This window comes from Penicillium psychrofluorescens (genome assembly GCF_964197705.1).
Source record: "Penicillium psychrofluorescens genome assembly, chromosome: 1".
Lineage (NCBI taxonomy): Eukaryota > Fungi > Ascomycota > Eurotiomycetes > Eurotiales > Aspergillaceae > Penicillium > Penicillium psychrofluorescens.
This window is the reverse complement of record NC_133439.1, coordinates 1,203,032-1,223,199: the sequence shown is the minus strand read 5'-3', so window position 1 is coordinate 1,223,199 and position 20,168 is coordinate 1,203,032. Positions and strand designations below refer to the sequence as shown.

Below are 20,168 nucleotides of genomic sequence, written 5' to 3'. Positions count from 1 at the left end.
GTGCTTCGTCTAGCGCGTTTATGACAACAATCATGCTTATAGATTGTCTTGAACGTAGGATCATGGTCATCAGATGTAGTGAGTTGGCCTCAGTCGACTTCGTTCCTATCGCACATCCACAGTCCACACACAGACTCGTCGATCGTAGAAACTACTCGACACACAAAGCAGTTCTGCCGACTCGGACGGTCCCTTCCACACATCACTGGCATAGTTCATGCTCTCATGCTCCGTGAACTCAGCCAGGACTTCAATTCCCCACTCACATCCCTCGTAAGACACCCGCATGACTCTCGTGCCAGCATGCATACAACTCGCCAGCACCAAGAAGCACCATCCATCAGCGACTGGAGTGGTTTTTAACATCTGTAACCGCCAAACACCACCACCGAGGCCTTGCTCGGCCAGGACCTCTCCTCTGCGCGTGGCATGGTACACCCGCAAACTCTCATCGTAGCTTCCAGTCAAAAGAAACGGTGCGTCGTCTGCTAACGGAATAGGTAAAGGGAGAATGGCCGTGACGCCGGCGGTATGATGACGAGATCGGTCGTCATGATCAATCAGGAGAGAGGCGAGGGGCTCGGTTTCTGCTTCGGAGTCTGATGATTCCTTGCTGAATCGACGGGTTTGCAATGATCCGAAATCATCGCCCGTGAACATAAACGGGATATCATGACCCTCTCCCGACGTGGGGTCTGGATGAAGTGGTTCTCGGTATGTAGAAAGCGCGACAAACCAAACCTCGATCATCTGCCTTGCGGCGAAAGTGCCCCATTCATCGATGCTGTCTTCATCGAGCAGGCTGCGTTCCGTCCCGAAGACGGCTGTCCGGCTATCGGAGAAGGTAACGGCAAAGCCATCGGCTGTATCTTGGCGAAACCAGCTCGGTGGCACCCAAGCTAGAAATAATGCTGGGATAGCCGGGTTTTCGTGGACCTGTTTGGTCCATTTGTGCTTGAGAATTGGGCGTGATAACTCGGTCGACACTTGGAATAGAGCTACGGACCCCAAACTGCTGGCGATGGCGAATGTATTCGGGTGAGTTGGGTGGAAATGCAGGTCAAAGACTGCGTAGGGTAGAGCGAGTCTTTGGATTTGGGATCTGGGAAGTCGTTAGCAAATGATCTGAGACGATTGATATTTGTTGGGGGGTTTTCTGACAATGTCTTCTGGACGGGATCTAGGTGCCATAATTGTAGGCTTCCGGTCTTGGTCTGCTGGATGTCTCCATTCTCATCTTTGGTTTCGGTTAAGAGGTAGGCGCCGATGACAAAGTAGTCGGGGCACGCGGGACAAAATTGGAGGCAGCTTGGTGGTTGGTCTAGAAAGACTGTTGTTGCTGATTGAGGGTGTTGTGCGGGCATTGCAACGTGTCTTTCGTCAATTCAGGCGGTGGTATATAGTGTGGTGCATGAACACCCTTGTCTCTGCCAAGAGTCGACGTTGTTGAACGGATATATATCGGGAATGGGTATCGGCCTCAAGGGTGGGGGCGGTGAGAATGCCATCGTATCTGATGAACCAACGATGGTCTTTTCAAGTATGAAGCGAAACAATCATATTTGGCTTGTGTACCTAGTAGTTTGTAATTCATCATTTTATCTGAAGAGAGACCCCGCACGGCACATGACAACACTGCCCTGACTGTCCAAAGACAACTAACTTAACCTACCCTACACTACACTACACACAACATGTCTCTTCCGTTCAGCACCCTACCCTCCACCGCGAGGGTCTCGCCGACTCCGTTCAAAGCTAGCATCCCCAAGGACAAGCTCTCCGAGCTCAAGCAACTGATCGAGGTCTCCAAGCTCGCACCACGCACGTACGAGAACTCCCAGGCAGATAGACGCTATGGCGTCACGACCGACTGGCTCGTCACGATGCGCGAGCAGTGGCTGACATCCTATCAGTGGTACTACCACATTTCTCAAATATGGTAAGTAAACATGCAACTGACGAACCCTCTCAGGAAAACCTCCGAAGACCGCATCAATAGCTTCCCGCAGTTCACAACCAACATAGAAGGCATCGACATCCATTTTGTGGCTCTTTTCTCCGAAAAGAAAGATGCAGTTCCCATCTTGCTTCTTCATGGATGGCCCGGTAGGCTGACTTGTTAACGATGTCCCTGGTGTGTTGAGCTGACCTGTTTGTTTGAATACACAGGAAGCTTCCTGGAGTTTCTCCCTATGCTCCAGCTGTTTCGGGATGAGTATACGCCTACTACTTTGCCATACCACTTAATCGTGCCCTCGTTGCCGGGCTACACTTTCTCGTCTGGGCCTCCCCTAGACCGAAACTTTGAGATCACCGATGTTACCCGGATCATGGATCAGCTGATGAAAGACGTCGGCTTTGAGAGCGGGTATGTTGCCCAAGGCGGCGACATTGGCAGTCGCGTTGCTAGAAACTTGGCTGTAGACCATGACAGCTGTAAAGGTATGAAATCCCACGGAAAAAGAAAGAATAATGAACCTTGATCTAACAAAATGTCAGCGGTGCATCGTGAGTAGTTGCTTCCCGTCCAAGTGAGGAATGAATACCAACACAGGCTGGAAGTCAATGTTTGTTTCATGAGACGACCAGACGGCATGTCTGATGTCAACCTCAATGCGCTTGAGAAGCGAGGTATTCAACGAATGGCCGATTTTATGTCCACGGGCGCTGCATACGCCATGGAGCATGGCACGCGCCCGAGCACCATCGGCCATGTCCTATCCACCAGTCCGGTTGCTCTTCTGACATGGTAAGTGCGAATAAACACTGGAGATGGACCACGCAGTACAGGACTGAGATTTTTAGGATCGGCGAAAAGTTTCTTGAATGGGTCGACGACGCTCTTTCTCCCGAGGCAATCTTGGAATCAGTCACACTGTACTGGCTGACCGAGACATTCCCTCGAGCAATCTACGCCTATCGTCTAGTACGTTTGTCTTCTGATAGATGTCTTTGTAACTAATCAATTCCTTCTAGAATTACCCCCCGCCGCCTATCCCGGCGAGCAATGATCCCCGTTGGTATATCAAGAAGCCATTTGGATTCTCTTCCTTTCCCATGGAGCTCGCGCCGGTCCCCCGCTCGTGGGTGGAAACAACAGGCAACTTGAAGTACTGGGAACAGCACCAGAAGGTAACTGTTGATTCCGAGACATGATCGCGGATGCTAACAAGTATGGCTAGGGTGGACACTTTGCGGCGCTGGAACAGCCTCAAGCTTTGAAGGCGGATGTGACCAGGTTTGTGGAGCAGGAGTGGCCTGGGATTGTAGGAGGCAATTGAATTTGGTGTGCATGAGTGGCTTTTGTCTTGCTTTTTGAATGTTCTATGAGCAATAGGAGTATTCCTATTACGGAGACAATTTGAATCAGACTAAAGCGTGTTTGTATCTGATGACACTTATTCCTAGACACTAACTATGCTCTGACTCTCCCGAAAGCTTGACCTTATCCCTCCAAGAACTGAAGTACTCCCTGCTTTTTGGCCAGGCTAATCTGATAGCTGGAATACTGCTCGCGACCATTGCGACTGAGATCTCCACAACAGAACAGTAGTATATTGGGACCGAGTCATAGGAAGCATCGTCCCCCTTGTAGAGATGGATGACATAGGCGAGCCGCACCGCCGCCGCAACAACTGTACTATATCACGATCTCATCAGCAGAAAATCTCGAAGGTGGAAGAAGATAGATAGACACCTACATAAAGGCTGCAGAGCAAAGAAGTCCTAAAACCTTGATTCTCTTCGTCCAGGTGACGTGTAACTCTAGAGAGAAAATAAGTTAGCACGAAAAACGAACATTGTTATGACTCAAGGAACAAACCAAGGATGGTTTTTATAGGCAATACTCCAATCCACAGATTCGTCACAAGGAATACGACGGCAACATCACACCAAAAGATCAATTCAGTGATGCAGGCGACCTTCCCGTCGTCCGTTGTGGTCCAGAATGACCCCACTGGATGACACTGGAATATCGCGCTGAAGATGAATGCAATGGTCATGCAACCGACACAAACAATGGTGATGATGATTAAAATGCGAAGATTTCGGAATAAGCGGAGGTAGAGGAATAAGATGCTGAGTTTGATAAACCCGCTGGTTGTGGTGTAGAGGACTTGAGTTGCCAATCGAATCTGCAGTTGGGTTTAGTGAAAGGTCCCTTTCAAAGAGCTCAAGGGCCTCAAAACGGACATGTCCAAGGAATATAGTATCTGGCCCTTTGATTCGTGTTCTTGTGCCCGTTCCTCTCCGCACACCTGGACAAATTAACGGCTCGAAGGGAAATATTGCAGGGAACAAACTCACCCATACAAATAGTAATGAGTGTTCCAATGGAAAAGACTACTGCAACCACAATACACCAATCATCTATCCCCGCTGTTTTCGAGATGACGAACCGAGCTATTAACCTGGCGGCGACGACCACTGTTGCTATCGTGGTGAGCACAGTACAAATGACAACCAGGGCCACCCCTTCACTTGAAGGACTCTGGAAGATGGTCAGTGAGAGATGATTAAATAAGAACTGGAAATCGAATATGTATAGGCGTACGTAGCTGGGATAGTGCATTCCTGAGTGGCGCGTTGTCTGAATGCTCAACGGACCTCAGACGCCTGAACGGTCCGGAGCGTTTCATGAGATAAACGGAAGTTTTGCCACTGCACTCATGGTTATGGATTCAGGAGCGAAGATAAATCGTGAGCACAAAAGGGCATTTTCCTTTGAGTCGGGGTGGTTGGCCAATCATATTTTCCTGGGGCATCTTGTATTTCCTTTTAGGGCTGCTGGAGACGTCATGCGGTAGAATATCGAATCTGAACCTCCCGCTGGAGCATGGCGGACGACTAAACATCAATTGGACTTGATTTGATGTCGTTGTTGTTTACACTTGCGTTTTTTTCTCTTGTTACCTTCCTTTCCACTTCTTCAGGGCGACAAAAAAGCATTCCCTCCAAAGGTGTTCAATCCGAGCAGCCCAAAATGTATGATCGACACTTCCCCACACTGATAAGATCGATCCACTTTCCCTTTCAACCTGCATCAATCAACCATGTCATCACCCACCACAAGCCCCGACGCCATCTTCTCCGATGAGTCCAGTTTCTATGGTGAGCACTACGGCCCAAACATGATACACATCCACTGACAGACCCAGGCGACGCCGATGAGCAAGCTCGCCTAGAAGAGCTAGTAGCTACCTACGATCCAGAACCCTACTGGTCAGACACACACCCCTACCAGCTCTCCACACGTCAGCACGAGCAATTCGCCGCAAAGCACCCATTACCAACCAAACAAGAGCCTCTCCCCTCCGCGAAATCCTCAGAATACCTACCGCCCAACCGCCGCGCAGAGGACGAATCAATCCCACACTTCCTCTCGCGACTCCCGCCGTCCACAACGCGAGTCAGCGCAACCGGGCCGTGGATCTGGGCATACGGTAATCCGTCAACACGCAAGACAGAGGATGGCGACTCGGCCGAGCTCGTCCGGCAGGGCACGGAGCTGCTACGCGAATTCGAAGACGAAAGCGCCTCGCTGCGCGCCGCGCACGATGCCTCCAGCGCGAAGACGACCGCGCCCCTCACGCGGAAACTGAATGTTCTCCGACGAGGGCTGGAAGCGAATATTGCCTCCGTGGCGCGGGAGACAAGGGTGTTGTGCGGGAAGTGGATGCTTTTCCCTACCGTGGACCGGGTGGATACCGTTTGGAGCACTGTCGTCCAGGCCCTGGAGGACGGTCGATTAGGCGAGACTGTCAAGGTTGCGCCGGACGATGGAAGCGGTGGTGGAGGACAGGCGCGTTTGATTTGTGTGTACACGGCGAACTTCGAGGACAGGGAGGATGTGAAGCGCGTGCTGAATGGATTGGTGGAGGTGGGGTTGGTTAATGCGGATCAAAGACCGATCTACTACAAGTGCGATGCGTATACGTTGCTGGATATCAAGTCGAAGAATGACTTTGGGCTGAAGGCGAGCTTGTTTTCCAGTCGGGACGTGCTTTCAGGGAAGATTTGAGGGAGAATTGCATTTATAGAGGCGCGAAGAGAAGTGTTTCTTCGCAATAGATGTCTGTCTGTGCTTCATTCGTACGTCTCAAGAAGTCAGACGGTGTCCGCCTGGAGCAACTACGCCGAGCGGGAGGCTGCGTGGTCTCAGTCCGCATGGGATTGACGTTCTGATATCCCGGAATTCGGATTCTGCGTGGCATTCGCGTCGGCCGAGGCTGTCGGGAAAGAGAGGAGCAGTGTTCACTCTCGAAGACCATGAGATGGAAGTCCGCGTGTGCAGCAATTGCAGCACGAATTGGACGCCGCGAGGCTGTTGAAGGTGCCCACAATTGGGCGCAAGATCGAAGGAATACCCTCAGTCATCATGGCCAATCTCACTCATGACACCTTCGCAGGCCTCCCGCACCTCAGCAACTCCCTTCACGTCGCCCCATGCATCGAGAAGCGTCCGGACCTCCTTCCAGTCCTCCGCAGCCTCCTCCCGCTTATCCTCGACCAGCAACTTCTCCAGTCTCGCCGGTGCCTCAATAACCCACATGACAGTCTCCTTCTCTGGTCTCTGATTCCCCGCCTGCTCTTCCCCCTTAGCGGCCTTCATCTGCCGCCGCTGCTCCTCGCCCTCCTTAATCAACCCGCTCGCCGTCTCCGCCACAAACGCAATCGCGGGGCCCAGAGTCTTGGTCATAGTCAGCGGCGCACCCCGATCATCCATGCTCTTCCGCATCTTGCCAATCGTCTCGACCGCGCGGATCAGCTTCGAGTAATTGTCGTACACAAGGGCCTTGCGCTCTCCGTCCAGCGTGCGGATGTCTCCAACCAATGTATTTTCGGCTTTCAGAATAGTCGACAGCGACGACGTGGAGAGCAGGTGGTCGACATAGCTCTGGGGATCGAAATCCGCATTGTCGAGCTCTGTTCCCGAGGCCAGCGACGTGGGATTGGAGAGGTCGCCTGCATCTGTATTGCGCGGCACACTTCGCGACCGAGGAGCCGGCTCAGCGGCTGGCGGTTTGAGGTTGTAGTAGTCACGCAGAGCGGAGCGGTTGCGCCGCGGGTGGAGGGAGGAGGGTGAAACCGCACGTCCCGTTGGGGTGGTCGGGGCGCTGAGGTTGTTGAGGTTGGTGTTTAGGGCATCGAGGGATGCGCGAGCTGACGGAGCGGGCGAAGAAGCGACGGAGTGACGGGGCGAGGAGATCGTCGACATGGTGCGTGGGTGTGTGCAGGAGGAAAGAGCGGACGTGATACGAGAGGACAGAGTAAACGGTGGTCCGTGACCGACTAACTGCACAGAGCTTCAACAACACTCCACACTCCTACTCGGTCGCCATGGCCCATAGAGACCAGATCGCAGCTCATATCCAAGGAAACAAATCCCTTGCCGTCGCACCAGACTGGCTGGAATCCTTCCTCGCCTCTTCCGGCCCCAGCAATCGCAACATCCCCATCTCCGCTCTGACCCAAACAGCGCTCTTCCGCGTCCTAGCCTCAGACTTCCGCGACTCACTCAGCAAAACACCAACATCCCTCCTCCCAGTGGATATTTCCGACCCAAACGTGCAGGAACGGCGCCTCCAAGGCTCCATCCCCGTGCAAGTGCTCGACATCGAAGACATCGGCACAAGCCTGTGGAGCCAGATCGAAGCAATCGAGCGCGTCGAGCGCGGCGAGGCGATCCGCGGCCGCGAGATCGTGCGCACGATAGCCGCGCTTGAAGACACTGAGACGACAGGAACAGGCAATACTCACACAAGCAGTAATGCTACGGGCGGCAATGCCAACGCGTCGGGGAGCGCGGGGTTTGGTCCGCATCGGCTGATTGTGCAGGATGCCGCTGGTACGAAGGCTGTCGGGATTGAGATGCAGCGCATTGAGGGGTTCTCTATTGAGACGCTTCCCATCGGGGCGAAACTGATGCTTCGCAATGCTACTGTGGCTCGGGGTATGGTACTGCTAGCTCCTGAGAGCACGGTTATGCTTGGGGGCAAGATTGAAGGTCTCGATCGGTCGTGGAGGACGGACCGGAAGGCGAGATTGCTGCGGAGGGTTGCAGATATTGGAGAAGAGAACCAGGGGCAATCGAATGGGACAAATGGGAACATTGGTGCCAGGGGACGGTGACTTGGTGCTTCGTTTGAAGTATGTAATTGTCTATTTTTCCTCCGTCTAACAGCAACAACCACAGCGCCTTGCTAACGGACTATGCAGCAACACCAGATACCGCATGGCTCAATTCCTCCCATCCATCTTGCTTCCATGGTGCAACCATGACTGCCCGAAGAGCATCGCTCGCCTTCCCTGTTTGCGCATATGCCTGACTGAGATCCGCAGCTTCGAGGTTGCTGTGAGGAGGCACGCTGCGCAAGGCGCGCTGAATGGCCATCTCTGCAGGATACAGACTTTGCGAGGCAGTCGCCAACTCCATCCAGCCCTGGGGTTGACCCGGTGACAGCATGACGGCTGCGGTAGCCTCTCCGATCCGTCTAGTATCTTCCGGGAGCGCCGCGTCCCCTGTGAAGCCCATGGCCGAAATGGCAGTCAGGAGCTTGATAAGTTTTGCGCGCTCATGGAGCTCGATGTCATCACGAGTGATCATGCTGTGGAGGTCTGACTCGACAGCCTCGATAGCATCCCTGTCCGCGTCGAGAAGTGCAATCGCTCCAAGCAGACTGACTGCTCCAACGTGATCTGGGTGCTTCTCCACGCAGTCGAACAGCTGCTGACGAGCAACTGACCGTTCCTCTTCCCCGCCCTTTGCCCAGAGCACTTGCGCGAGCAGACAGACCACATCCGGAGCGTTATCTGCTTCATGCAGAGCGTCACGGAACATGTCTATGGCACGGTCCATTGACTTGGTGTAGTAGTACGACAGACCCGCGGTCAGATGCGCTGAAAGACGCAGCTTACTGCATGCTTCGGGGTCGAATTTCTCTGCGTCTTCCTCCCCTGAGAGAGTGAGTGCCAGTTCAGCCTTCTCGGCGGCGTCTTCGTATTGATGACGAGCGAGAAGAATACGGGCCATGTCCGCAGTGGCTTGGGCGAATCGCGAGAGAGAAGCTGGCGATTCGGATTCCTCAAACTCGGCCTCCACTCCAGCGCAAACAACCCGCAGGCTGGACTCTGCGTCGGTCACCTCGCCCATTCGCTCGGCCAGTAACGCAGAGAGATGTACGAATGGCAGATCTGTGGGTTCCTGCGCGCAAAGTTGGTGAAGAGCGAAGAAGGGTTGGATGAGATGTGACACCTCGTTGGACTCGGAGGCGTCGGAGAGCAAATGGTCGAAAAGGGTCAATGCGTACTGTCGCTTTGGAAGCACAGGCGAGGAGTTGGCAATATCAAACGCGTGTTCAAAAAGACCCCGTGCCTCCTCAGCATCACCAAACAGTAAAGCGAGTAGGCCCTGTCCGATCCACGCTTGCGAGTAATCCGGATCATTCGACTGCGCGCGCGTGAATGCTTCGTTTGCAAGCTGAATATCGTTATGCAGCAGATAAAGTGCGCCGAGGTTGGTCCAGCCCTGTGCATTCCGATCGTCCAGGTGCAGGCTTCTCACAAAGGCATGCTGGGCTACCTTGGGACTCATGGTGGTTGTAACCACGCCCAGCGAATTCCAGAACTCCGAGTTCCCGGCTTCCAGCTCAATTGCCCGCTTGAAGCACCGCATAGCTGCCTTGAGGAATTTGCGTGCTTTCTTGGCTTTGCTGGCTTTACCTTGCGCACTTGAGTATGCTCTGTATTCGGCCCATCCAAGATTGTACCAGGCAACGGCCTGAGCATGAGGATCGTGCAAGGAAATGTGAATGGCGCGCTTGTATGCCAGAATGGATGCGTGGATGCAGAAGGTAGATGCATCGAAACCTTCGTCTTCAGTAATCTCGAGCCAACCCTTTTCCACACCGTCAATATCAGCCATGATATCCAGCGCGGCAGGATCGAGTCCAGTCGTAAGCAACGCCCTGCAATCCGAAATGGGTAGCTTTTCCATTTTGATCTTGATGTATGAAAAATTGGCGCAAGCGTCCCCGACAGCCTTCCAGAGATTAAAAATATCAGGTCGAACCTGCGCTAGAGAGCCCGCAACCCCGATAGCTTGGCGGGCAAGTTCTGCTGCATCATTGAACAAGCCGGAACTTAAGCTTTTCCACGAGCTCTCGATCAATGTTTGCAGCAGTGCAATCGTCACACCCGTCTCGTCGGGTCGCAAGCGCAAGACTTCCTCGTAGCTGGCAATGGAACCATCGTATTGTCCCAGCTCCCGTCTGACGTTTGCCAACATGTACCGCGCAAACCAGATGTGCTCCTTGTCCTTGCTGGAAAGATTCTCCTCCAACTCCTTGGCATGCTCAAAGGCCCGAGTGGCTGCAATGTATCGACCAGAGTGGTGATAACTCTCGGCTAGACCGACCCAGGAGTGATAATCATTGGGTGTGATTCTAAGAGCTGCCTGGAACGCAACAATGCTCTTGCTGTACTGTTGCTTGTTAATTTGGACCGTTCCGAGCGCCGCATATGGCCAGCTGTAGCCCCTGCGCTTCGATCCAGGCGCTGGCTTGGCCTTGCCGGAGTCGACAACCCGCTGCGCAATGGCTTCCACAAGATCCCATTCTTTCTGATCGGCGAACGCCTTGGCCAAACGCTCTGCAGCTTCGATCTCAGACGTAGACAATTCAAATGCCTTGTGGAAGCATCGCCGTGCTCGAGTTTTATCTTTCTTGTAGTCCGCGTAGTAGATTCCAAGACTCGAGTAGGCCGGCGCGTAGTTCAGATTCGCCTGGATGGACGCCAAAAAGCTTGCATACGCACCATTGCGGTCTTTCCGTGCGGATGGAGATGGGTCCAACTCCCACTGACAGTATCCAATGCGGTAAAGAAGCTCGGATTTGAAATCTCTGTTGTCGGGCTGCTCCTCCTTCAAGCTTTCCAGCGCATGCTGAAGGCCATCCAGCCCCGCTTGCAGTTCGCCATTCAGCGCCCTGCTCCAGAAAAGCTCACCACGGATTTTGAGATTGGAAGGGTCGCGCACCAGCGCTCGCTCCAGGAAATTGACGGCCTCGGCATAATCTTCGTCCACTGCCAAAATCAGACCAATGCCAAGGAGGCAGCTCGTGGATGTCGACTTTCTCTCAAGAATGCTCCCGAATATTTGCTTAGCCTCCGGATGGTGTCGTGGAGATTGATAGTGGATCAAAGAGTTGGCCAATGTGATATTCAAAGCATCTGTGGTGTTTGAGGCGTCCAAGCCAGTGTATTTCACCAGCGTCTGAGTATTAAGCAGACCCTTGCGAGACACTTCAACCACACTCTCATACTCTTCCATAACCAAGTAGAGCTCGGCCATAATGCGGTGTGCAATGACCGAAGAGCGAGCAGAATCGAGTCCCTCAACCATCATGATCAGACGGTCTGCAGCCGCCTCGTTATTGTCATCACTATCGGAGTCCTTGGTAGATGCTTCCGCACCTCCGTTTTCCTTCTCTTTTGCCTCTTCCTTGGGAAATGGGGAGATTTCACTGGACAGAAACCCTTTCAGCACTTTGGCGAGCCCAGTATCTGGGAAAAATTCAATGAATTCGCGCAGAAGACCCGCGTCCCACTGAGCGAAGCTCTCGATATCCTGCCACTCGAGAACAATTTTCCACGCAAGTTCGAAAGGATGCTTGATGATGACCATATCGCGCGCAGCCCGTATAATTCCGTCTCTCGTAGCACCCTTTTCTCCGGGAGGCAAAACGTCCAGAACATCGCATGCACGCTCGAGAAGTTTTTCCTCATATTGGCGTCGGACCTCATCGTCGTTGGTCCAGTCAATGATTCCGCGATACATTTGGTCCAATCCACTGTTTGCATAGGCTTCTCTTTTCACTTCGAGGGTAACCTGGTCGATTCGCGCACCAAGACGGGTTCTGCGCTCTCCAATCTCACGGTTGATGAACTCTTTCTCTTCGGCTTCTGTGATTTCGATCAGGCGGAGATAGGTCTGGGAAGGATGTGGGAGCCGTCCTTCTAGGAAGTCGTAGAGAGGACAGGTCGGGAGGTGAAGTTCGAGGGCCCGCTTGTACTGGGCCTTGGTGCCGTTCTTTCGGGCCAGCTTTGTGTATTTGTCCACCACATCCTGACAGCGCTCCTTTTCGTCGCTACACGGAGTCAGTTCATAGAACAAATAGTAGAAGGTTAAGTGCATACTTTTCGGCGAAGATCTGCCCAAGTCTCAGAACCACTTCGCGGTAGGCGTCTAGCTTGTGGCTGCCCTGCTTCTCGCACAGGCTGATCAAACCCTGCCACGCTGTCCGATCGCCGGCCTTGATCCTAGTCGCCGTAAGGTATGCTCGCTCCGAGTCCTCGTTTCTGTTGAGTTTATCATATGCCAGACCGAGAAAGACATTTCTAGAGGGACAGAGAGGTCAGTGTGGTTCGCGATTAGAGAACGGCTGCACAATCATACGCGTGGTAATTGTCGGGCTCCTGCTTGACCAGCGCCTTTGCTTTGTCGGCAGCAGACTCGAAGTCCTTGGCATCGAGTGCCGTACGCACTGCCTTGAGCGCGGCCTTGCTCGCCATGATCTGTCTTCCCAATTGAGTGACTAGCGCGGGAACGCGGGGGAGAAATCATGGTGTGGTGTCCGGCAGTTGATAAGGCGGTAGAGGAACGGGCCATACGTCACCTGCTTATCGCTATCGCTCTCTCTTCCTCTCACGTCCTCGTCAGCACTTCCTCTGTCTTCAACCTGAACAAGCGGTCCCAAGGGTCTAGTGTGAGTGATCGGATGTAGCTCTGACTGAGATCGATGCACCACCAGTGCCTCAAGGCATCATTTGACCTGCCAGTCTGCTGCTCTTGATCCATTTGTCTCCGTCGTCTCCCTTGATCGTTACCACCTCCCTCCCCTAGCTTCCAGCGCTCAAAGATGGGTTCCTTGTCGCTTCGAGTCGACGGGCGGTCCTTCCGTGACCCCAAAAACAGAGAGATTATCTTACGGGGAATCAACGTCGCGGGCGACGCCAAATACCCCAAGACCCCAGACATTCCAACCTACGTTTCCGACCAGTTTTTCGACGCAGACGATGTCTCTTTTGTTGGGCGACCGTTCTCCTTGGAGGATTCTCACCTGCATTTCAAGAGACTTCGAAAACTGGGCTACAACGCAATTCGCTATATCTTCACCTGGGAAGCTATTGAGCATGCTGGCCCCGGCACATACGACGACAAGTGGATTGCATTTACCATCGAGGTTATCAGGATTGCGAAACAATATGAGTTCTACGTCTTCATGGATCCTCATCAGGACGTGGTCAGTTTGGGTAGCCAAAATAAACATAGAGTTGCGCTGATCAAACCTAGTGGTCGAGATTTTCGGGAGGTTCTGGAGCTCCCATGTGGACGTTGTATGCAGCAGGGTTGAACCCCCGGACATTCAAGAAGACTGAAGCTGCCCTTGTCCAGAACACCTATGACAACCCTGCGGAGTTCCCGAAAATGATTTGGAGCACAAATTACACCCGCCTGGTCTGTCAGACCATGTTCACCCTGTTTTGGGCTGGACGCGACTTTGCTCCCAAGGCGATCATCAATGGGATGAACATACAAGATTATCTGCAGAGCCATTTTATCGCCGCATGCAAACACTTGGCGCAAAGGATTCACGAGGCAGGTGACCTAGAGTCCGCAGTGGTTATCGGCTGGGAGAGCATGAACGAACCTCATCGTGGCCTGGTGGGATTTCAAGATATATCAGTGATTCCGCCCGAGCAGCAACTCCAGTTGGGCACATCCCCCACGGCATTTCAAGCTATGCTGACTGGGTCCGGCTGTGCCTGCGAACAGACGACATGGGCCTTTGGCAGCTTTGGCCCCTACCAGACCGGCAGAGAACTTGTGGATCCGGAGGGAGAGTCGGCATGGCTACCAGCCGAACATGGTGATAGCAAGTATGGTTGGGAACGAGATCCCGGCTGGAAGCTGGGTGAGTGTGTATGGGCACAACACGGTGTCTGGGACCCGTCCACAGGCACGCTCCTTCAAAAGGACTACTTCTCGAAATTCCCCCAGACTGGGGACAAGCTCGACTATGAGAAATTTACCAACAGCTATTTTCTGGACCACTATCGTGCATATAAAGATGCTATTCGCAGCGTGTGGCCCGAGGCTATCATGTTGTGCCAACCACCTGTCATGGAAGTCCCTCCTGATATAAAGGGAACGCCCGATGATGATCCGAATATGGTCCATGCAGTGCATTTTTACGACGGCCTGACTCTTCTGACGAAGCATTGGTAGGTGCTGCCGGCTCTCACGATGGTTAATGTGCTAATGGTCGCAGGAATCGGCTATACAATGTGGATGTTATTGGCGTCCTTCGAGGCAAATATCTCACCCCGGCGTTTGCAGTCAAGATTGGTGAGACTGCCATCCGGAACTGCTTGCGAGACCAGCTCAAATTCCTTCGAGATGAGAGTTTGAATTACATGGGGGACCACCCACTGTTGTTCACTGAAATCGGCATCCCGTACGATATGGACGATAAACAAGCATATCAAACCGGGGATTATAGCAGCCAGATCAGCGCTATGGATGCGAACCACTTTGCTATTGAGGGCAGCGCCTCCAATGGATTTACTCTCTGGGTTTATGTGACACAGGTAAGTTGGACCCCTCCTGAGGGTCAGGTGTGATTTGCTCTGACAGGATTCAGAATGACCATGAATGGGGCGACCAATGGAACGGAGAGGATCTGTCGATTTACTCTCCTGAGGACCTGGAATTGCCCGGTGGGACCAACATCCGCTCCATGAATCCTCACTCTGCGGCCTATTCCGAATGCCAGAGTAGTGGAGAAGAGCATGAGGTCGGACCCCGTAACCTCAAAGGGGCATTGGCCTCCCCATCCATCACCCGAGAACACTCCCAACCACCGCTTCGAGAGAAGCAGGGCTACCGTGCGGCAGAAGCGTTCCTGCGCCCCAGTCCTGTCTACGTCAGCGGGCGGATGATCAACCACGTCTTCGATCTCAAAAAATGCACGTTCACACTGTCATTGAATGCCAAGGTTCCGACGGCACCCGATGCTCCCACCGAGATCTTTCTTCCGGACTTCCACTTCCCGGAACCCAACACGGTCGTCGAAGTCAGTGGCGGCAAATGGGAGATTGACACCCAGGAAATCCGGACTGTCAAGATCCAGCGCCTACGATGGTGGCATGCCGCAGGAGATCAGTCTCTCAAGGTCGAGGGGGTCAAGCGCAAACCGGGCGAGCTCGGACACCCATCTGGAGAGGATATCAGTTACCTCGAGCAGTGCCAGCGGGGCCAATGCGTGATGATGTGATGCCCCTTTTGCTGTTATGATTTCTCAATGGCATCTAGGCCATAGCTTTCGGCGTACTTACTTGGGGCAATGAATTCCATCTGCTTGCTTTCTATGTTGAGCCAAGATCCATGGGTCGCAAGATAAGATAAACAATCGGTGACGATGAGGGGCAGGCGACGATGGCACCCGGGGGAGGGCAGGGCCAGAGACGGGAAAGCAATCGAAGAGAACGACTCGTAGTTCTTACTAGAATAATATATATATGAGTCGGCGAGGCCATCGAGAGTGAGCGGTGTGTGAGCACGCGAGGGCAGCTGCCCCTCAGGAAAATTCTCAACCCGATCCAACTCGAACGAACTCAACTTCTTCGGCTTCTCACCCCGTCTTTCTTTCCCTTCTTGTCCCTTCCCACCACCCACAACGAACCTTGCTTTCTCCCACTCCCCACCCCCCCTCCTCCGTTCACATTTCCCGCGTCGCTCCTTCGCCTTCCAATGGCCGTTGCTGCCGTGTCCGCTTGCTAAACGGACAGACGCGCCGGACGGTTTCAACGGCCATTCCCTGCCCCGGCCGGGACGACCTCGATTACTACTCTCTCCGATCATGAAGAAAAGCTTTCAATACTTCTGACACGAGACGAACGAGCACATAGCTGAATACGAGGCTCTGGACTCGACCTTGCCGACAAAATGGCTGCGGAGGAGCTCTCAGAGGGCGGCATGGCCGACATCATTCGGGCGCTGGAGCTCATTCACAGCCCCTCGTCCACAAATGAATTGCGCAAGGAAGCCCTGACATTCGTGGAGTCACTCAAAGACAGTAGTGCCGCGGCACGGAATGGCTTCCTGCTGGCCTCCCGCGCAGAGCACGCGCCGGTGGTACGCTACTTCGGCCTGACTCTCTTGGACCACGTCCTACGCCACCTGTCATTCACCAACACGGAGGAATGCGCGAACGTTCGGACCATCGTATTGCAGCTGGCTGAAAATATTCGACCCGAAGACCCGGGTTATCTGCGCAACAAAATTCCTCAACTGTGGGCCGAGACCGCGAAGAAAAGCTGGGGACTGGATTGGATGGATATGGATGCTGCGCTGGTTCAGTTCTGGGGCGCCTCGCTCGTTCACAAGGAGCTTGTGCTCTCCGTTCTGGAGACTTTGTCCGAGGACGTCTTCTTTCGCGAGGACATCGTGTCGTCGCTGCGCGGGACGGAACTGAACCGGGCCCTTGTGGAGATTTTTACGCCTGCCGGGATTGTCGAACAAATCCATCTGGATAGCAATACGAATGCCTTGCTGCGTTGCGGGGAGGAAGGCTGGATAGTACGCATCTGTGAATTCCTTGAAAACTGCGTCCAGAACGTTTCGAGTTCGCCGCAAGCTCGGGATGCGGCTATCAAAGCTCTAGCGACCCTTCGGTCTGCACTCTCGTGGTCTGTCTACAAAGCAATTGCGTCGGCGCCAGTTGTACCCAGTATTTTCAGGGCATTGACCTGTCAGGATGAGCAAGTGCTGCTACGAGCTATTGAGGCATTGCACGCACTCTACGGAAGGACCAACATGGGCAACGAGGAATCACAATCACTCGTCTGCCTTGTTTACGATACGGATTACCTGAACATTCTCCAAAAACTCTACGAATGGGCAGTGGTTGGCCCGGAAGATGTCGATGAACCGAAGTATTTGATTTCCAAAAAGCTTTCAGAAATGATGTCGTACCTTGCTGGCTGTCTGGAGGATGACAAGTTCCTACGGGACAACATGCATCGATTGAACCTTCCACCTTTTGTCCATTTCATGACCAGTATCATGCACCATCAGAGCCTGACGGTCTCGATCCCTGTCCTACATGCGTGGACGAAGTTACTTGGGGTTGAGAAGATTAGCGGGTTGGACTTCGTTGTGGAGCTTACTCCCCAGTTACTCAATATTTGTACTTCCCGATTGATACGCTGGGAGTCACTTCCCACAGAGTCGGATGATCCCACGGTCCAATTCCTCGTTGAAGATATCGATACCATCCCAGAACGGCACGCATTCGTCGGTAACTACCGCCGATACTGTTCGTCAGTTATTGAAGCCGTCACCCAAAAACGCCCTCAAGAGGCAGTGAGCGAAATCCTTGGAAGAGTGGATGAGAACTTGAACAATCTGTACAGCGGTGCGGAGCCGTTCAGCGTGGAGAAATTCAGCAAATCCACCATTCCTCTCATGCGTGCGGATGCTCAGTTCGCAGTCGTGGAGGCGGTTATCAAGGGTTACAACAAGTGGATTACCGCTCACGGCAAAGCGCCTCAACGAGATGTATCCATATTGAATTGTCCAATGTCTTCCATTGCTAATGATTGATATAGGAGCAAAAGCGAATCGAGTTAGAACACGCGGTGGAGAATTGGGCCTCGAGCCTGATGCAGAGAACTTATGATGATCCGGTCATGAAACAAAAGGTCATCAAACTGGTTGTTGATATTTCATCCAAAGCTCTGGACAATCATTCGGGGTTTGCACTCAAAGTACTCGAGCATATTCTTATGACCCGTCTCCCCGATCAGCCTGACCACCCTGCCTACTCTGAGGCCATCAAGGAACTCCACGGATTGGCCAGTCATGAACTGCGCCGCCTCGCCATGCGATATGCGGACGATTTCTCCGTAAGCTGACGCCAATTATGCTCCAATATCTTTGTGAGAGGTACTGACTTGACTGTGTAAATAGGCCTTCTATGATGTGCTTGAACCAAAGATCAAAGAGATCACCCTGACCAATCGAGTGGATGACAAGCTGCAAATGGAGCTTACCTCGATTCTCCTCATCATCATGTATCATGATCGTCTATACGGTGTGTTAAGTACTCGTACTGACTTGGTACAGGCAACGAGCGAACAATGTCGACACGTATTTGCGGCAGTCTCGTCTATCATCCTTCCTTGAACCCATTCGACAGGCATGGCAAGATGAGGAATTTAAGCGCATGAGTTCTTCTTTCGACAGCTTCTGCCACATGCTTGGATTGGAGAACGTCGGTCCATACATGCAGGGCAAGCAAGCACACAAATTTCTAGATTGGTCGTCGGTTTCTCTCGACAATGAAGGGAAGCTAGTGCAGGAAGAAATGACCCGGAAATTCCAGGTAGGGGATATTCACAATTTTTTACGATCTCGGGCTGATGGAAAAATCGCAGTTGCTTCCATTGCGCGGCACCAAGACCATGCTGGCCGTGTCAACGGACAAGTTGAAGAAGACAGCCCCAGCATACGCAGTTGCTTGCGAAATGTGGCATGATCTAATTCCTCAGATTCTCACAACGCTTCTTCAACTAGTCAGGTAAGTCCTACCCTCTTGTTTCAAAACATGAAGCTAACTAGCTGGGCTAGCCATGCCCATGCTTTCCACAACCCCGCCAACTGGAATGTGTCTGATGACATGCGTGCGGTTGTCGAACGAATCCTGACCGACCGCTTCTGGCAGGCCGGCATCTCCAGCGGCAGCCGTGACGAGTTCTACGCCAAGATCACCGCCTCCAAGGCCACCCTCGAGGGATTTGCTTCCTCTGTTCGAGGTAAAATCCGAGCGGTCCGCGAAGCCTGCTATTCGATGCTGTTTAGCATGAGTAGAATGCGCGAACATTTCTACGGTTTCGCCGAACTCCCTGGTCCCCTATCTGAAGCTCTATTCAACGACTCATCCCATCTGTCTTCTCATCAGTTCTCTGTACTCCTTAACATCTCCCGCTGTCTGATCGATGATTGTCCCGTACGATTCCGCAGCCAATTCCTGCCACCCATGCTTGCTGCCCTGTTCGCCAATATCGACCTCAAAGTCACCGCGGAATGGGAGGTGATTGAGCAGCGGAGGACCGGCGTTTTAGATGGCAATGATCTCAGCCTCACGGATGAGATGAAATCTGAAAGTGTCCTGCGACAGTTGACATATTCTGCCGTAATCATGGTTGCCAGTCTATTCGATCCGCAGAGAGGCGGTATGATGTTCCCCCCATATATTTCGCCGATCCGGATGACCAAAGACCCCTTACTGATGCCATACGACCGACCAGACCCAGATAGAGCCGAGGCAGATCCCAGCGCACCTCAAACGACGCCAGAACAGTCTGATTCAATCCGACACTTCGTGCTTTCCTCCCCGGAAATTTTCGAGCCCCTCATGCTTTTCTGCACGCACGCTTTGAGCATGCGTGATACCAGATGCTGCAGCATTATCACTCGAGTGATCCGATCTATTCTGCAGGACTTTGCACCGCCTAACAACAGCCCTACCACCGTGACGATCCGCGAGTTCATCAGCACCGAAGTCCTCAAGGCGTGCATCACATCCGTCCACGAATCGTACTTTGTGGACATGCAGAAGGACCTCGCTCAGCTGATCGCCTCGATCTGGGTTCTCTACGGGCCCTGCAGCTCGACTCCCCGATCCGTCTTCCTCAGCTTGCCTGGACTGGACGAACAAAAGATCGCACAGACCGAGTCCTCGCTTCACAGATGCGCTTCTCCGCGGCAGCAGCGTGCCATCATACTCGAACTTCTCGAGCCTCTGCGCGGCGTCAGCATCGCTGAGCAGGGTAAGATTCTCGGCTCGCGCGAGGATCGCCGCAAGGCCCGCTCTGCCCTCCAGGAGAGATACATGACCAACGAGATGGAGACACAGCAGCAGAACCACCGAGTCGATATCAACGATGGCCCTGATCTCGGCGGTGTTGCTGACTTGTTCGGGTGATCCTCCCATCCATCACTTCTGACTTCACTGATCCCGATGTTGTTTTGTACATACAATACGGTGACCCCCAGTTCCTGTCGAACTCGAAGCATTTCAAAGAACGCATTTTTGTTTTCGTCT

General features: G+C 53.1%; 8 protein-coding genes across 8 annotated transcripts; 5 read left to right on the top strand and 3 right to left on the bottom strand.

The window, feature by feature from the left end:
* Nucleotides 1-105: 105 nt before the first annotated feature.
* Nucleotides 106-1,364, bottom strand: PFLUO_LOCUS441 (uncharacterized protein; the record flags this gene model as incomplete). Its single annotated transcript, XM_073781778.1, has 2 exons — nucleotides 106-1,102; nucleotides 1,162-1,364. The coding sequence occupies 2 exons, from the start codon at nucleotides 1,362-1,364 to the stop codon at nucleotides 106-108; spliced, it is 1,200 nt and encodes a 399-aa protein (XP_073634539.1).
* A 330-nt stretch (nucleotides 1,365-1,694) lies between these two features.
* Nucleotides 1,695-3,281, top strand: PFLUO_LOCUS440 (uncharacterized protein; the record flags this gene model as incomplete). The annotated part of the gene is made up of 8 exons (XM_073781766.1): nucleotides 1,695-1,939; nucleotides 1,973-2,106; nucleotides 2,170-2,442; nucleotides 2,500-2,508; nucleotides 2,563-2,749; nucleotides 2,806-2,926; nucleotides 2,977-3,132; nucleotides 3,183-3,281. 8 exons carry the CDS (start codon nucleotides 1,695-1,697, stop codon nucleotides 3,279-3,281), a joined length of 1,224 nt encoding a protein of 407 aa, XP_073634538.1.
* Nucleotides 3,282-5,054: 1,773 nt separating this feature from the next.
* PFLUO_LOCUS439 (uncharacterized protein) lies at nucleotides 5,055-6,022 on the top strand (the record flags this gene model as incomplete). The annotated part of the gene is made up of 2 exons (XM_073781755.1): nucleotides 5,055-5,112; nucleotides 5,160-6,022. The coding sequence occupies 2 exons, from the start codon at nucleotides 5,055-5,057 to the stop codon at nucleotides 6,020-6,022; spliced, it is 921 nt and encodes a 306-aa protein (XP_073634537.1).
* A 348-nt stretch (nucleotides 6,023-6,370) lies between these two features.
* Nucleotides 6,371-7,219, bottom strand: PFLUO_LOCUS438 (uncharacterized protein; the record flags this gene model as incomplete). The annotated part of the gene is made up of 1 exon (XM_073781744.1): nucleotides 6,371-7,219. One exon carries the CDS (start codon nucleotides 7,217-7,219, stop codon nucleotides 6,371-6,373), a length of 849 nt encoding a protein of 282 aa, XP_073634536.1.
* Nucleotides 7,220-7,341: 122 nt separating this feature from the next.
* On the top strand, nucleotides 7,342-8,133 carry PFLUO_LOCUS437 (uncharacterized protein; the record flags this gene model as incomplete). The annotated part of the gene is made up of 1 exon (XM_073781733.1): nucleotides 7,342-8,133. One exon carries the CDS (start codon nucleotides 7,342-7,344, stop codon nucleotides 8,131-8,133), a length of 792 nt encoding a protein of 263 aa, XP_073634535.1.
* Nucleotides 8,134-8,212: 79 nt separating this feature from the next.
* PFLUO_LOCUS436 (Superkiller protein 3) lies at nucleotides 8,213-12,570 on the bottom strand (the record flags this gene model as incomplete). The annotated part of the gene is made up of 3 exons (XM_073781722.1): nucleotides 8,213-12,146; nucleotides 12,196-12,396; nucleotides 12,455-12,570. 3 exons carry the CDS (start codon nucleotides 12,568-12,570, stop codon nucleotides 8,213-8,215), a joined length of 4,251 nt encoding a protein of 1,416 aa, XP_073634534.1.
* A 347-nt stretch (nucleotides 12,571-12,917) lies between these two features.
* Nucleotides 12,918-15,335, top strand: PFLUO_LOCUS435 (4-beta-glucanase; the record flags this gene model as incomplete). Its single annotated transcript, XM_073781711.1, has 4 exons — nucleotides 12,918-13,301; nucleotides 13,352-14,283; nucleotides 14,331-14,649; nucleotides 14,703-15,335. The coding sequence occupies 4 exons, from the start codon at nucleotides 12,918-12,920 to the stop codon at nucleotides 15,333-15,335; spliced, it is 2,268 nt and encodes a 755-aa protein (XP_073634533.1).
* A 671-nt stretch (nucleotides 15,336-16,006) lies between these two features.
* On the top strand, nucleotides 16,007-20,048 carry PFLUO_LOCUS434 (karyopherin; the record flags this gene model as incomplete). The annotated part of the gene is made up of 6 exons (XM_073781700.1): nucleotides 16,007-17,620; nucleotides 17,671-17,967; nucleotides 18,032-18,135; nucleotides 18,188-18,446; nucleotides 18,499-18,641; nucleotides 18,692-20,048. The coding sequence occupies 6 exons, from the start codon at nucleotides 16,007-16,009 to the stop codon at nucleotides 20,046-20,048; spliced, it is 3,774 nt and encodes a 1,257-aa protein (XP_073634532.1).
* Nucleotides 20,049-20,168: the final 120 nt, after the last annotated feature.